The 18,481-nt window shown below is 28.4% G+C and overlaps 2 protein-coding genes across 2 annotated transcripts; one reads left to right on the top strand and one right to left on the bottom strand.

Annotated features, from left to right (window-relative positions):
* Positions 1 to 8,623: 8,623 nt before the first annotated feature.
* On the top strand, positions 8,624 to 11,435 carry LOC124843467 (homeobox-leucine zipper protein HAT22-like). The gene is made up of 3 exons (XM_047320218.2): positions 8,624 to 9,126; positions 9,696 to 9,775; positions 10,850 to 11,435. Exons 1-3 carry the CDS (start codon positions 8,740 to 8,742, stop codon positions 11,178 to 11,180), a joined length of 798 nt encoding a protein of 265 aa, XP_047176174.1. The 5' UTR covers positions 8,624 to 8,739; the 3' UTR covers positions 11,181 to 11,435.
* Positions 11,436 to 13,180: 1,745 nt separating this feature from the next.
* On the bottom strand, positions 13,181 to 17,179 carry LOC124843466 (endo-1,4-beta-xylanase 1-like). Its single transcript, XM_047320217.2, has 6 exons — positions 17,053 to 17,179; positions 16,872 to 16,962; positions 16,066 to 16,394; positions 15,715 to 15,892; positions 14,990 to 15,526; positions 13,181 to 14,520 (listed from the first exon to the last, which is right to left on the bottom strand). Exons 2-6 carry the CDS (start codon positions 16,911 to 16,913, stop codon positions 13,405 to 13,407), a joined length of 2,202 nt encoding a protein of 733 aa, XP_047176173.1. The 5' UTR covers positions 16,914 to 16,962; positions 17,053 to 17,179; the 3' UTR covers positions 13,181 to 13,404.
* Between the last annotated feature and the right edge of the window lie 1,302 nt (positions 17,180 to 18,481).

Here is an 18,481-nt window from a genome sequence, read left to right as displayed (position 1 = left end):
TAATTAATTATATAAATGAGACTGGAGTTCAATAAAGTCTAACCAGAAGTAACATATCATATCATTTCTAATCTTTTACAAAATTTAAATGTTTGATAAAATCTATAAAAAAAATGTTATTTGCTTTGCATAGTCTTAATTCCTTAAACATGAACACAATTATTCTTTTGTTTAAACTCAAAAATGTTAACTTAGTCACAAAATGTTAGCAATGAAAAAAAATTCGACAATTAAACATATTTTATTGACAAATTTAATAATTTTAATTATTAATAGATATCTTTGTTAGCAATTGGTAAATTAGATTTTTATTATGGACAAAAATATTCATTAGTAATGAATCTATAAGTAAAATTTATAAAGTAATTTAAAAGTTTTACCTTAATCAAAGTCAAAAGGTTAGTAGTGACATTTTGAAAATATTAGAGCTGCAGAAAGAAAAATATGGGATGCAATAAGAAACCCCCTTAATTATAAAAGGTTAGACTTGTGAGCCCATGTAAACTCAGACTCTTACTTCCTGCACTCCTCCAATTTCTTTGTCCACTACTCAAATTGTACTTCTGATTACACATTTTGAAAACTTTTCAGAATAAGTTTTTCAGAATTTAAAAAAAAAATCCAAAATGATATTTTTAGAATAAATCTACAAAGCATGAAATACATTTCAAAAATTTTTTTTTGCGGAATAAGATTTCTTAAATAAACTCTTCCAAACACATATAATGCTTTTAAAAAAAATGAGTTTTCTATAACATTATTACATGAAATGTTGTTCAGAGAGAATTTTCTGAAATACATAAAATACATTTCGAAATAAAACTGATGGCTCATAGGAGCTGTATACTGCAATATACCCAAAACGACATAAACTACCGTTGCAGAACTGAAAGAGAAGATAAAAAATACTCCTATGTTTCTTCGTCAATTCTGTACATGTTTAGATTGGAGTATCATCATCAAGACAAATAAAGAAAAAAAAAAGTGGAATATTACCAGGAGGACACGTGTTCCAATTAGGTCACCACCAAAAGTGTATTTTTGATTCACTTCAAGCTTTTCTATTAAATTGCTTAACGCATAAGATATAGAATCCTATTACCTCCTTCTCCACTACACAAAAGCGAATGTACCAATATGTATGGCATAATTTTCAAATATGTAAAACAAACATTTTTCAAATAATTAAGAATTAAATCAATCACTTTTGAAGGAAAAAAATTAAAATAGTCAACTTATAATTTTATAAGCTCGAAATTTGTTATTATCTTCACAGCTTTACACCCAATATTTTCATCCAAACGATAGTGTTAGAGGCTTATGACATCTCTGATGAATTACATTTTTATTTATAACTATTTTTATCCAAATTGTTTAATTTTTTAACTTAGCATACATATTAAGAGTTTATAAGATTTACTAGTTTAACTCTTCCCTAACCAAATACTAACACCTAAAATTATTTATTAAAAAAACTTAACATACACATTAAATATTTAATGCAGTCATCCAAAAATATTTGTCAAACAAAAGTGAAAAGAATTTATAATGTTTTCAATAAAATAACAGTAGGAGTACTTAAAAAAGCTCACATTTGGTTACTACAACTACATATGTTTATATAATTGGTCCAATCATAGTTTAATCACGCTTATCACACACTTATCACTGATTATCTTATAATGACTCTACTAATATTCTTTTATTATTCTAGTATCATTTCTATACTAGTGCAGGCCTTTAACGTTACACGTATAACGTCGAAAATTCAACGTAAAAATTGATCGGTTACATTTTTATAAATAAAACTTCATTATAGAAGTCGGTTCCTCGAGGGTCAGACGTCAAATCCTCCTTTAGACGTCGGGTCCAAGATCAGACGTAAAAAAGATTCGAAAATATCTCATTTTAATCACTTTTCGAACCGTTATTGTGCGCGTTTTTCTCCTGATCCTCACAGCGGTACCTATATACTCCCTCACCTTAACGGCGACAATTTTTTTTTAAAAAAAACCCATAAATTGACATATGTTGTTCTTACAACATACGTCAATTAACGTCTGTTATAAATGCAACAGACGTGAATTGATGTCTGTTCAAAGACAACAGACGTCAATTTACGTCTCCTGCTATGACGTCAGACATTTAACAGACGTTAAAAGCCTAAAATAACATACTTTAAAAGTCAATTTTGTGTTAATGCTAATTAGATTATTTAGGCTGATTGGTTCAGTTAATTATAAAAATTCTTAATTAGCTTTATATATGATTTTTAACTATTATTTACATAAGTTTCATTTATGAAAAATAATGGAGAAAACAAGATTGGCCAGGAAGAAAAAAAGACAAAGAGTTGTGGTTAGAGTTGAAAGATGCTACGCACCCATCAAGGAAGCAAGTAATGACAAGTGAAAAACGAAAGCAACATCCACTATCAAACATGTTTCTCAAGCTTTCATATAACATTTTAATTACTCGTTTTTTTTTTCTCACTCTTAATCTTTGAATCCTATTGTTCGGAACCATCATCAAGATTTCATTATTTTGGAGGAGCCTTATTTTAACTCTAGTTTAACTAATTTTCTGATTCATGAAAATCAAATACAATTTTTTTTAATTTATGTTTTCTTACCAAAATCGCTTCTCTATATGCATTTCCTACCAAGGCTAAGTTGCTTGTGAGTGAGATTAAAGTCAACTTTGGATTAGTGATTTGTTTTCATAGGATTGGAAAATGACTGCCATTACAGGAAATTTTGAGATCATCAGAACTTCACATCTAATAATGGGTTATTTGGTAAGTCTCAATGTCACGGACCAAAATTATATATATAGAAAAGAGACGTGAAGGGGTGTTAAAAGTATTTTGTTTCCTAGTGGTGTGAATCAGAATTTGAAGTAAAAAATCAGCAAAGACTGAGCCATCAAACCTGTTCGTGTTTATGGTTCGTGAATATATGAAACAAATTATAATTATTCAATGTGAAGAAATGGTTTATGATCAGTATACGAATATTATTGAGATGAAAATATTTTATTAACTAAGCATGTTATCCTTATAAAACCACCTACAAAATATATGGTACATTATATATGAGTATAGTATATTATATATGAGATATATAATATTAGAAATTTTATAATTTAAAATAAAATCAATTTATAATAAACCTATAGTTAGTTTTCTTTCTATTTCATTGATGTAGGATATCATTTAGAAGCATAAATGAGATCAATGTAAATTATAATTTAAAGATTGTTACTAGCATATTTAATAGTCATAGAAATTAAAACCAAAGAAAATTTAAATATATTTTTTTTTCAGAATATTTTTAAAAATAAAACTGTGATAAACAAAAATTCGAAATGGATAATATGTTAGATGTATGATGATGAAATTTAACCATGTCACTCGATAGAGGGATTTTTCCTCACTTTTCAACCTTCACCCATTAGAGATGACCAATTCCCATAGTTTGAAACACCTTTTACAAATAAAATCGTGACAGACACTATCTTAAATGCATGATGTCCTAATTTTGAATAAAATCGATGTTTAATGTCATGATAAAAACATTTTGTTTTGCAATGTCACTTAAAGGAGACGAATTATATTTTTACTTTTTTTTACATATTAATTTATTATAGGTTAAGATAATTCAATTATCTATATTTCATATATTAATTTTTGTTGATAAAAAATAGATGTTAATAACAACATTTAATGCTTAATAAAAGGGAGCTGAAATGATGATTTAACGAGAAGTAATGTACATATATTTTAGTTGAAATAAGACAATAGGGGTTAAAAAAATATGATTGGAAGGTGATGATTGATATGAATCACCGACGAATCAATTAATTCAAGGGATGATGATAGAGAGATTGAAATGGAAAAGATGAGTTTAGCCTTAATTATTTGAATTTTCTTCACCTTTAATAGTTGTGTATGGAATTAAAATTTTATAAATAAGTTTTGTAGACTTTTAAGAAAAAAAAATAGTACTATTCGCATCATCCATATATTAATAGTCCCTAAAACAAGAGGGGTGTGGTGAAATTAGATAGATATTGATGACTTAACCAGAGTGGGGAGAATGAAAATGATGAATTAAAGCAAAGGAAGAAAAAGCAGTTTGATAGTAAAAATGTACTAGAATAGAGACGAAAGAGAGAAAAGAAAAAGATAGATAGCTTAAAAATGAAGGATAGATGGAAATGAAATAGCGGTGCAAAGGATGGAGTGGGTGGACCAACCAATAATTTCACATGATTGGGTATTTGATTCTAAAGTAGGATTATGATGATGAATTGATGATGCCTATCAGGCGTACAAATATTAAGATGGACAGTTAGTAACTATGCCAAGAAACTTGAAGAATGTTTTATAAGTTTGATTTTTGCAAGGAAGATGGGATGTTGGAGATAAGGTTTGAGATATGTTCCGGGCTTTAAGGCCCATCAACCACTGAGATATGGGATTTGTGCTTGTAGTTTCTTTTCTTTTCTTTTTTTCTTTTCTTCCTTACCAATGATTCATGTCAGCAAAGCCATCACCTTTGTCTGCACTATCGATACAGTTCTGGTTTTGATTGCAATCTACGTAATCATTTCGGTACTCTTTCTGCGTTATTGTCGTTCATCACCTAGCATCTGCTTCTTTCTCTTTCGATCCATTACCCCACTATTCATTCACTGAAAAAGATTGGAACATCAAATACACAAAAAATCATGTTCAAAAGGTTTTGCTGTAACTAAGGTTGGTAGTGTTTTGCTTCATTAATCATTGGCATATGACACTAGGATTTGAAAATCCAAGTGTGAATCTAAGTCCAATAGTAGATAAAAATAAAAAAATAAAGAACTATATAAAGATGAAAAATCCATTAATTTATTGTTTTAAGGTTTTCGATAAATAATAATATTAAAGGTTATAGTTAGAATAATATGTTATTTGTGTTTGTGTTTTTTTAGTAAAGGGTATTTAGATAAACAAGTTGTCCCGTTAAAATGAATGAGGATCGGAAATGATGTGGTTGTGGTGTTAGATGTCTTAAATGTTTACATAATTTAATGAAAATAATTATTAATTTTAAGTTATGTTTATTTTCTTCAAATTTCTTTTATCCCAAACCGTATAAGTTCTCTTTTTATGCCATTTATTTGATGGCTTTTGCTTCATTTAAAAAATAAGAGACTTGACAAATTTTCATAGACTTTATAGGACATAAAATTAGGCTTAATGTCCTATTTTGTCTCCAGTTTCGCTCGAAAATGTCAAATTAGCCCATTCTTTCAAAAATGCGTCAATTACGTCCTCACTTAATAAAATTTGCATCAATGAAATCCCTTCCGTTAAATCCGTACAAACGGCGTTAATTATTTTTCTCTTTCTTCTACTTAGATAATTAATGCCGTTTGTACGGATTTAACGGAAGGGATTTCATTGATGCAAATTTTATTAAGTGAGGACGTAATTGACGCATTTTTGAAAGGATGGACTAATTTGACATTTTTGAGTGAAACTGGGGACAAAGTAGGATATTAAACCCATAAAATTATAATGAAATTTTGATTTTTGTTTGTCGAATTCACTGTTTTTATGGAAGTCCATATTGATTTTAATCGTCTAGAAAATTAGAACACCAAAATAATATATAATTTAGATTAGAGACTTGGGATCAATTCTTATGATTTGGATTGGGTATACTAGAACAGATATATTTATGGGTGTGTTTTTATAAATTTGGTATATAAACTAAACTCTAAGGTTGGATGCTGATAACTTAAAGTTAATGGATTATTTAATTGAATTGAAAGTTTTTTTTTATAAAAATAAAATAAAATTGACTGGTCCTTTTTGATAAGTTTTTTTAATTATAGTTTTTTTTTAAGTTTAAAGATGAGATATTAATAATTAAACTGATAGGAGATAAATTTTCATACTTGTTAAATACTCTTTATAATAAAATATTTAAAATACATGTAATTGAATTATTCAAGTTAATTGGCTTTATTAGATTTGTGATATTGAATTATTTCAATATTTTTTTTGCATAAATTATCTTGATTATTATAATTGTGCAAGTTTTTTTCTCAAATAAATCTATTTTCATAAAAAATTACACAAATAAAGCTGTTTAAACGTATTTACATATAATTAAACCTGTTTACCAATCACATGTCGCAATTAGGTGTCCGGAACTCAAATTTTGACATATAAAATCGAAAAATTTAAATTACTGACCGTGGTTCCTAAAACATTAATTAATATTCATTTGTACATATTTTATTTTTAAAAAATTGTTTCAGGAGAACAATGGGTAGAGTATTTCAATAAATTTTATTTTTATTTTTTTACTTCTGAAGTTTTTTCAGTTAGTTATATAATTCAAACTTTCCCTCGTCGGGTAATTAATTATTTGATCTTTTGATTTTATTAATCTCTAATTTTTAACATAAGACTGTGTGTAAGAGATTTTGAAAATATTTTTCATCAGATATTTTATAATTTTTACAAAAATATTCCATTTTCTACTCTTTCTGGAAGAGTGCTTTAAAGAATAATGATCTCATAAATTCAACTTAAACAAAAGTCTACAATAATAAGAAAATTGAAAAATTGTTGATATATTCACTTCAACTTCCTTTAAAACATCATCAATACATGTAATTGAACTAGGATAATTCATATTTATACCGTTAATATTCACCTTAAACTAATTAAAAGATGGAAACTGCTTTGTAATATCCATAAATAAAATGAAACTATATTCTATCATCACAAGTTTTAATATTGAAAATTTTCAACACAAAAAAATAACAAACAATATTATTCATATACTTAATATATTTATTCTCAATTATATGTACCAACTTTATAACTTAAGAAAACAACAAAAATAAAAACAATTGAAACCTTAAATATATTTTAGTTTTCTATCCACTAAATCATCTTTATAATTATAATAATAACAATCATTTTAGTTAACGAACTAAAAAACACTACATAAATGAAACAATCAAACTCATATATTGAAAAATTGAAGCTTTTGAAACACTCACTTCAATAATTCCCACAACCACAATTAAATAGTATGAAAATTTAGTTTCATATAAGAATTTGTTCAAATTTGATTTCTCTTCTTTTCTTTTCAATTTTCCGTCACTTTTACTCTATGCTCTCAAACTCTCTCAATATTATTCTTTTTATTTGTAAAAAGTCAACACATTAAAGTTTACGATAATTCACCCATATTCTTCAATCAACCGATTGAGATGACCCGTTAAATTTATAATATTCCTTTTACTTACAAGAAGATAAAAAAAGACTATATTCCATTCAATGAATTAATAAAAGCACCATACTTAACAGAAATCGAAAAGAAAAACCTTCACAATTCTAACCTTTTAAATATTCTAAATTAACTATTATAATATATTATGTTCAGTAAAATGACGATTTAGTGTTTCGTGAAAAAAACAAACTTGATTATAATTATTTAAATTAAAAGAACGTAATGAAAGAAAAATCATGGATGCTAATCATTATTTCCTTAACATAATACAATTAAACTGCAAAAGGGTGAAATATCATGTGCATGATGGAGTTTTTCTATTGTGGCGACTACTTTCCACGTATACTATATACCACATACAATGACACAGCCGCATAGCTTTTGTAGGATTTGTCCGCTTACCAGAGACTTAAAATAAATTACCTAATAATTATATTCTCATTATTAATGAATATCGTTTAATAGATTTAATAAACTTGTTATTCAATCCATAAAAGATTAAGTTGGAGTTTAGATAGATTTAACTTGACTGAAAAAAACTCAATTCAATATACTTAGATTAGATTAAATCGTGGAGTTTTTTTAATATTTACTATAAATACTTTACGTTTTCAAAAATAATAATAATAATAATTTAAACGTTTCTGTATTTTAATAATTAATGTGTCAATTTATTTAAATGATAAAAAAGTTAAAAAATATTTATATAATTTTTTTTATCTGTAGTTAATTATGTTTTTGCAGTAAATTATTAATTCCATATTTATAATTAAAAATAATAAAATATTTTTTTGTAAGGAATATTATTTTATAGAAGATAAAAATTCAATAAAAATTTTAATATCAAGTAGATTTCTTCTATTAAAGAAAATGACGATATACATCATAAAAATATAGTTACAATAAAAATGCACTTAAACATTTCGATTTCAGCAAATAGAAAAGCATATGATCCTTATGACACGGCTTTGCAATTTATTATAAACTGCCTATGGAAATAACAAAATTTTTAAATACAGACAGCTCAAAATATATTTTTATTAAAAATATCTCTTAAACATAATTTTAAAAGAAATCCTTTTACAAAAGATAAAAATAAGCTTAGTAAAAAATAAGTATACTTTAGTTTGTTTTGGATGCTTTTTTATTACTGCTTTCCATAAAAACTTTCTATCATAGCAATATTAGTAATTTAAGACTTTGTTGTATTTTCCTTTAATGCATTAATTATTTCATTTGTTTCTTGATGAACAATAATAAAAGGGTCCCCACCAAAAACCCTCTCCACTATAAATTGTTCTCTTTGGACCATTCCACATCTCTCTCGCTCTCTCCATTCGTTCATCTTCTACCTCTCACTCCTCTTTGCGCATTGCTGTAGACTGTTCATAAGATTACTGCATCAATTGAACTCTGTTCATTAGATCTATCTCAGAATATCATGGTCTTAGGTACCTCTAACCTTCACCTAGGTCTTGGTCTTGGCCTCCAAGATCAGTCACAAGAAACATGCATGAAGAGCCATGAACGAAGGCAAAGACAAAGACAAAGCCAGAAAAAGAAGGATTCCGATGAATGTTTTGATTTTCACCGTCGTGCTTCTCCTCCAAGTGCAGTGTCTTCGTTTCTCAACTCATCAAGCATCATCAAGAGAGAGCGAGATGAGTTGGCCGGAGAAGAAATTGAGTTAGAGGTAGAGAAGTTTCCCTCAAACTTAAGAGTTGTGGATCTCGATGAATATGGTTACTCCAAGAAGAAGCTGAGGCTCAGCAAAGAACAATCTGCAGTCTTGGAAGATAGCTTCAAAGAGCATTCTACTCTCACTCTGGTATATTTATTTTTACTACTTTTTCATTTTATCAAACTTCTCTTCCTCCCTTATTACAGATCCTTAAATAGTAAATCTTTTAAAGTTCTTAGACTTTTCTGAATGCACTTATCTCACAATTATTATCAGTTCTCAGTCATTTCTAGTGGATGTACTATTTCATCCATTTCACTTTAGGTGTAGTTTAAGTTTTTCTATGAATTTTTAAATTACTTCTTTTCTAATACAAGAATATTAATCTTATTCCAAATAAATATTAAGACTAATTTCATGAATCAAATAAACCAGAGAGAAACTATGGTTCAGTAACTATTGTTACATTACAAATTATAACCTAAGTGGGAGAAAAATATATATAGTATTTTAAGTTTTATTGAAAAGAATATAAGAATATTTTAGTAAAAGTTTTCAGAATTGGTAAAAGTGTCGTAATAATAATAATAATAATAATAATAATAATAATAATAAGGTGAATTTAGAATATATGAATGAGTATATAATCTTATCTTACACTAATTTTATACATGATTATTTTGATTCTTAATATATATCTTGATGTTTTAATTCAGACACAGAAGCAAGGATTGGCAAAGAAACTGAATCTGCGGGCGAGACAAGTGGAAGTATGGTTTCAGAATAGGAGAGCAAGGTGAGTTATAATTTCTCTGATATTTGAACTGCATATTCCCCCAAATACAAATCCACGTTCAGTCTGTATTTCACTCCCTTTTTATAATTTTTAATAAATTTTTAGTAAAACTATCAATGAAGTACTCGTCTATTATAAATAATCATTAAAAAAAATTGTAGATTGATTTATAACAGCCAAATTTTTTCACTTCATAACCTTTAACAAATTATCCACATAAGAATTACCATGATAAAATATAATAAGCACTGTAATTATAATAATTAATAAAAAAAATTATGCTTCTAACTATTTTCTTTATCTTTACATTATTCCATAATTTTAACATAAGTTTTAACAATTTTTTATTTTTATAAAGGTTATAATAATGGTTTTTATTTCCACTTGTTATATTTATGTCTATATATATATATATATATATATATATATATATATATATATATATATATATATATATATATATAAAGGGAATTATCATTTTTGTTGTTCATAATTTTTTTATTTTTATTCTTCAAGTTATCATTTTAACATATATATATATATATATATATATATATATATATATATATATAAATAAAATATAATTAATCAACATATATATTCTATTTTATTTTTTAACTATAAAAAATCATTAGTTCTTTTTCACAATCGTATTTTATTTAATAACTTATATAACTCACCATATAAATCTTTCACTTTTTATTATTTAACCAAGATAATTTATTTCTTTTCATAGATTAGCTGAAGCATGTGACGAGATGTTTCTTATTCAATTACTATTGTTTATATAAACAATGTTGTGTAAGTATGTAAATCAATAAAAATACAGTTTTTTAGGTCAAGAAACAGAAGAAGAACTAAAACAGAACAAAAAAGGCACTTTAATAGTTTTAGTATTAGAAGTATACATTTTTTAAATGATAGTAAGAAGCTCTTAAGATTTAAAAGAAAGCATTGAATGAAGTTATAATGATACATCATAGGTATAGTAATGATATCGAGTGTGTGGAAATATCAGTGGCTGGTGGCAATGATATTATATATATATATATATATACATGTGTGGTGTGGTAGGACAAAACTGAAGCAAACGGAAGTGAACTGTGAGATACTGAAGAAGTGCTGTGAAAGTCTAACAGAAGAGAACAAGATGCTGCAAAAAGAGTTGGAAGAGCTTAAATCGATGAAAACAGCATTGCAGGGACCCCTTTTTATGCAGCTTCCAGTGCCAAACCTTACAATATGCCCTTCCTGTCAGAGAATTTCCGGTGGCAGCGCCGCCACCACCAACAGTGCCTCCCCTCCTACCACCACCACCACCTTGCTTGTGGGACCAAAGCCCCGTCACGATCACCACTTCTATAAAAATAACTATACATTCACACAATCATCAGCAGCTTGCTAGCCAAACAATACAACTTAGTTAAAATAAATTCAACTTTTTTTACTGTTAAAAATCATTTAAAATTATGATGAAGACTTTCTTCTTTTTATCATTTTTTCTAATTTTAGTTTCTTGTTTAGTGCCTTATGTATATCACCTCTACCAATGATATACACAGTATATATAATCTTCCTGCAATTATTTTTATGGGAATTTATCCTGATATTGTAAACTAGTAATGATCGATCAACAGATGTTAGATTTGTTTTGGCTTCACCCATCAAACTTGTCAATTATTTTTAAATTACAAATTAAAATAAAAAATAGTTTAAAAATTTAACTTATTTATATAATTTCTTTTAAGGACATATATATATAATAATATTGTAACTTAAATCATTAACATTTACACATTAAATTAGAATTATTAGTTGTAATAAAATAATTTAAAATATAAATATAATAATAATTTTAAATTAATTAATTAAAAGCATAACAATATTTATATAATTAATTTTTTTAATATATATATATATATATATATATATATATATATATATATATATATATATATAATTTACTAACTTATGTAACTTTTTCAAGTATACAAAATTTTAGTTGACAAAAATATTCTTATTCATAAAATAACATGTTTTAAACATAGAAATATTTTAATAATTTTTATTTTTAATTTAAAATAAAAAATAAAAAAATTAGGAATTATTTAAATACTCTTAACCTTAAAATTTAGTATTCATGATAAAATTTGATAAGAAGTTAACAAACCTCTATTTTATATATATATATATATATATATATATATATATATAATTAAAAAAATTTAAAAAAATGCAAGTCAATCCATCCATTAGTAAAATAGATTATAAATTCTAGACCGTTTTATTATAGCGGGTCATCTGGCCCAATCCTTTTTGGTAAGTCAATGACAAACCGAATATTTCTATTTTTTTTTTTGTTTTACTCTTATGTATCATATGAAATAGTAGTATGGTTCATTTGGATCCCTAGTCATAAGTTTAAAAATAATTTTTTAAAACATAAAGTGTAGAACTAAGAGAGTTTATCAAGACCCATATTTCATTTTTTTAAAATATTTTCATTATTTTTTCAATTAATAAATGAAATTATTTGTGTTAAACTATTTTTAGAAAACATAAATCATTCAGTATTTTATAAGTTGATGGATATTTTAAACATAATAATTCAAATTTAAGAACTAATGTTACATTACAACTAGCTTTTAAACAATTTTTCAAATAAATGTTCAAAATTAATAGAAGGCATTAAACAATTTTGGCCCTATGTAAAAAGTAAGCCTTAAGTACGTATAAATAGATTTTAACTTTTAACCATTAACAATATAAATATTTTTGGTCCCCTTAGTTAAAAACCATATATTTTAAATTAACTAATAATGTGTACGCATGTACAGTCCATTAACATAAAAGCTCTTTAAGTTGTGAATATATTTTACCATGAAGATAATATAGTGTTGATTTAAAAAATAAATAAATAAGTGTGGGTGAGCATGTATATAAATTGAATTAGTGTAAACTCTTGTAACAAATGTTATTTTATTACATTATAATATTACAATTAAATTGGTTATGCTTCTATATGAAAACACAATTATTAAATGATTTTAAATCACTATTTATATTGATTTCATATAACATGTAATTAAGTGTTATGAATGATTTTAAAAATAGAAAACATAGATACGCCACGCATGGTATAAATTCTGAGACCAGAAACAAAAGATCCTTAATCATCTAATAATGTATTCGAATAGTGGACTTTTCTTAATTCTATATTCATTTTATCTTTCTTTTTTATTCTTCACATCCCTACTATCCCATTATTAAACATCTCCTTCCAAGTTAATCTTAGAGACGGAAGAATGAAGCTGAAAAAGAAAGCCAAAATAGCAGCAGAAGAAGAAGAATAGTAGCAGCTATGATGTATTGAAATCTAGTAGAGACATAAATGAAACAACTTAGTTGAAATAAAGATGGTTCAATGTTTAGTTGCGACATAACACAAACAAAGGTTTACATCAGTAAATCGTATTTTTTTTCGACGATGGCAGTTTCAACAATCAAACATAAACATTGCATAACCAAGTTGGTATTCAGCGAATCGCACAAAGAGTTAAAAAAATGTTGAAAATCAGAATACTAGATAAGACAACCAGGAAATACAAATTCCATGGTGAAGAAGACGCTTATAAATCGATTGATACCAGCACTGAGGAGTCACCCTTGTCAACAACGAATGTCTTAGAAACTTTCTTTGCTAAGGTGACAACTTCGACGTTGTATGTTCCACTGAAGCCTCTGAAGCTGAATTGCCCTTGCGCATCAGCATAACCATGGCTGTGAGATAACCACTCTTGTTTGAGAGAAAGGAATCTTTTCCCAGCTTCGTTGAGTTCTCCTTCGGCATTCACCAGGTGTGAATTTTCCCGGCTCATAAACAACTCCCAAAAACCCCAGAGCATTACACCATCTATGGCAGGGTGTGCCATAGCTTCCCGCAGCATAACTTCAAGATCATCAGCTCTGACATATTCATTGGTGGAAGACACATCAAGCTCAGTAAACCAGATTGGTATACCAAGAGTGCCCAATTTATCAAGGGCAGAACTGACAATAGGTCCCACAGGACTATCTATGTGACCTTGAATTCCTATTCCCCCAACTGGGGCACCTTGCTGTTGCAAATCAAGAATATGTTGAATGTACTTTTCTGGGGATGATCTGGTGTCACATCCATCTTCAACATGATAGTCATTCACAAAAAGAGTAGCAGATGGATCCAGTTGGTGTGCTGTCTTGAACATGTTTGCCCTTATATCCTTACCTAGTTTGTCCTGATAAAACGAACCGTGCAACATTTCGTTGTTGACATCATAGTGTCTGAATTTACCCTTGTAGCGAGTCAATAAGCCATTCAGGCGATTTTGGACAGCTTTCATCAAATCAGTTTTATTCAGTGATTTGACCCATTGCTGAACAGTGCCGTCTACTTCCCAGAAGATACAATGGCCCCGAGTGTCTATCTTGTTTTTCTGGCATAAGTCTAGCATTTCATCGGCATCCTTGTAATTCAGATTCCCTTGTTGTGGCTCAGTCCAGTACCACTTCAACTCATTACCAAAAACTGCCCAGTTAAAATGTTTCACAAAAAAGTCCACAAAATCTTCATTGTCAATATTGCTTCTACTAATGCACGTTCCCATGGGAAAATCATTTTGTATTTGTCTGACTCTCACCAAGGTTCCAAGATTTCCAATTGAATCCAGCCCAGAGAATTTTAGAGTAATATCACGCTTACGGATCTGCATATGGTAGCAAGTGCAAAATAAATGAAATGAGAAACGGGGGGAAACGCAAAGAATGTAAATTATCACTTATTCTATAATGCATATAATGGAAAAGGATTAAGTATTACAGTCTGATATCTATAAAAGAAAAAGCAACATTTTATTTTGTCATAAAAAGGAATGATTTATGTCACTTGACAGATCATACAACGCACTGGGGTAAAAAAGAGGAAGTAGATAATCCTATCACCATTTACTAATGGCCTGAGACATTAATCTAAACAAGTCACGTAACCAACTGCTTCAGAATGATCTCTAACATATAATGTTTAGATGTATATCATGTCACTGTTAAAATATGGGGAACTATTCTTAAAAAACTAAAATCAATGATTTTATTAGAATTATAACAAAATTTAATCATATTTTCATTATTAGAAACATATTTAAGTCTGATAAGATATAAAATGCACATATATTTGACCTTTTCTGTCTGCCTCCTCAGATACTTAAACCTTGCTTGTCTATCAACAGCAAAAATTTGAAGTCCAGCAATCATTAAATCAACACCAGAAGAAGGTCCTTGAATATAAACCATAACCTTAGATGCCTGCTTTTCAATTCTAAAAGACCCACCAATTTCGTGCCACCTGCCATCAGCAATCTCAATTTGACCTCCATTGACCCACTGATCATCAACGCTAAGGGCAACATTAACATTCTGAGGCCCAGTTGATCCGGAACCAACCCTGACCCAAGCAGATACTTGATAAGTTAGAAAGAGTTTCAATTTCTCAGTGATCATCTGAGCAGGACCCATCCATGTTTGTGTGCGATTGGTTATAAGAAGGTAGCGGCCGCTCAAGGATTCATGAGGCCCAAGAGAGTCTCTTGCCATTGATGGAATTATACGCGGCGAACCACTCTCAATACTCAAAGTACAACTCCCAAGTGGAAACCATCCATTGGTGCCATCACCCAGATTACTGTTTTCAATTATGTTAACACCAAAAGCAGCAATCTGCAAAAGCAAAATTAATCTCAAGTACTTAAAACATACATGGTTCATCATTCAACAAAACTGTACAAATATACGTAGAAACTATAGTGTCACTTTTTATTTAAACAAGGAATGAGCGCTAAGAAATTTCGGCAATTGGTAATTTGATATATGAAAGTAATTTAGAGTTAATAATTTCAAAGCCCAACCTCACAATCTGGTGGTGTTGAAGGTGGTGTTTTAGCTGCATGTTTTATAACCAAAGTATTGACAAGAATGTCAGTGCCCGCAGGAGGACCTTCTAAATAAACTACTACTTTTGATGGGGAACCATTTAGGAGGAATTTTCCTTGCATTTGGACCCAATCTTTATCTGTTGCCTGCACACTTTAAATACACAGAACTTTTAATCCAATTAAAGAAGCATTCTGATATTGATAAAATAATATTGCACCAAATTCTTTTCTCATATTTGTAATAAGAAGAATAATAAACCAGAAAAGTCATATCATTTAGAGTCTATGCGAAACGATGCAATAAAGCATTAAGATGGAACTAACTTGGCAATGCCTATATACTGCTCGCGAAGATCCGGTGCTTGAACCCACAAAGTAGCCCTTACATCAGAAGTGGTGACACTGTTCCCAAATATCCGAACTAATGCAGTAACCTCATAGGCAAGCTTGCGCTGCACTCTTCCTGTGATCTCCTGCTGAATTCCGTTCCAGCTTTGGGTACGTTCTGTTGCAGATGCAAAGAATTTACCAGACTTCGGAAGAATCTTCCCATCTCCCATGGAGTCATGTAAGGCAATCTTGCAGCCTCTTCCAGTCCAATTATTCAGGCCATCATCAAACTGGGGATTTATTATGATGTTTTCATCATCGAACTTGTGAAATAAGGAAAAACGCATCACATGTTAGTGTTTGTGAAAATATAAAGATTTCATGGAACCAAAAAGAAATGAAATGGCACATCACACTTATTGTAATTTTAATCTAGCATTTGAAAGGCGGAAGCACAGCAAGCATGAGCAATGTTAAATACATTAGATTTTAGCAAGAGTAGAATTCACAAACATCTAACAGTATTAAATGCATTATTACTTTAAGTTCTTGGATGTTCACTGATTTTATAAGCAGATCAACTCCGGGAGAAGGTCCTTTCAAATAAAATATAACTCGATCAGGCATAGTTGAAGGTCCTTTCAAATAAAATATAAGCTATTATTTGCTATAATTTCCTATTCACACACCTTAACATTTCAATGTGGTAAATACATGGCTCTTCTTTTTAGCAAACGAAAAAGAAAAAGCAACAGAACAATTTGAAAACATGCTGAATATAGAGAAGTAAAAATGCATGCCTCAGAGTGGTTTCCTTCATTGATCATTGGTAAGTCTCCCATAGCTTTTTCAGACTTCTAACCCAATAAAAATCAACCAGAAGACCTTCAACTAGGAAAAAGAAAAAGAATAACAAAATCAATTCATCATCAAACAATTTTGAGTCACTATGAACAGTGATGGTGAAGACATTTTTCTTACAGTAAGAGCGAAAGTTGGAGAATCTCTGGTTCTGAAGGCAAAGTGTCATAACATCTTCCATATATATACACAACAGAGTGACTCAGAAAAATTTGTGAGTGAAGGCTAAGAAAAGTGTGGGGCCAAGCAGCGAAACTCATCAACAAGAACCCCATTGTGGGAATGGCGATAGATTTTCGTCTTGAATGAAATACAAAACTGATTGTCATTAAATATCCTCTGAAGTAATCCCAAAAGAAGGGAGAGAAATGAAAACAGAGTAAAAGAGTTAGCTTTCTGATTTTGCTTATATTTTTCTTTCCCTGTTGCTTTGTCGTTCAGACAAGCAATGCTTGAATTGGAATGGAAGCCTAAGGCGCCCAGATCGAGGAACAACGCTGTAGTTCCTTAATTTAACATTACCACATTCATTCGCACCAGACTTCAAGGATTTCCCACAGTTTGGTGGACATGGCTGTTGCATCGGTTTATTATATTCCAATACACTGTCAAATTTCCTAGTACTATAGGACTAACATATATGCCTTTTGTTATTTTATAATACTTTTTTTACAGAAAGTTTTTGTTTTTCCTATTTTTAATGTAATTTTAGATAGTTTATTTATTACGCTGTTAATATAATATTTAACATAATTATTATCTTAATGTATGTGATAATATATATTTTTTGTTTGTTAAAAGGTAGATGATATCTCCATATTTCTCATGAAATCTGTATAGAAGAGAAAAAACATAACCTAATTTGTAATAGAAAAACTTATTCAAACATATTCATATTAATTATGACGAATTTGTTAATTTTGAAAAATTGAATGATGTATTCATCAAAATATTTATGGGAAACAAAAGTATATGCATTCGTGAAATTATGAGATCGAAAGTAAATTTAAATCTATTAATATAAAGTTAATAAAAAATATGCATAACTTTTTTAATTATTTATGTGTCTTTTATAAATATTTTGTATATGAAAAAGATGTGATATTTAAATATATTTAATTAAACTTTTAAGTTCTTCTTAAATTTTAATATTCTTATTTGAATGTTTATTAAAAATGAAAATATAGAATTAAAAATATAAAAGTTTTAAATATTCAATTGAATTTTTTTTGATAAATATTCAATTAAAAATATATAAATTTATTATACACTGAAAACTTAAATAAACTTTTCAAAAGATAAACATTTTAAAAAAAATATTTTAAAATGGGAAATAATAAATAAATGTACGCAAAATTCTTGTGGAAGGGAAACCTATCAAATTATCATTCTGTTTTAAACTTGCAATCAACAACAATATCCAATTGAGATAAACGAAAATGAAATGTTGAATTTGAGTGTTATGTTTATCTACACTGATCCAATGTGAAATGTGAGAAAAGATTCCTTGTAGGGTTCTTCCTTCTTTGAAAATTGCAGTAATTAGCTA

This window comes from Vigna umbellata, chromosome 2 (genome assembly GCF_029865625.1).
Source record: "Vigna umbellata cultivar VRB3 chromosome 2, Vumbellata_1.0, whole genome shotgun sequence".
Lineage (NCBI taxonomy): Eukaryota > Viridiplantae > Streptophyta > Magnoliopsida > Fabales > Fabaceae > Vigna > Vigna umbellata.
The sequence above is the reverse complement of the archived record's forward strand: the minus strand, read 5'-3'. Positions and strand labels throughout refer to the sequence as shown.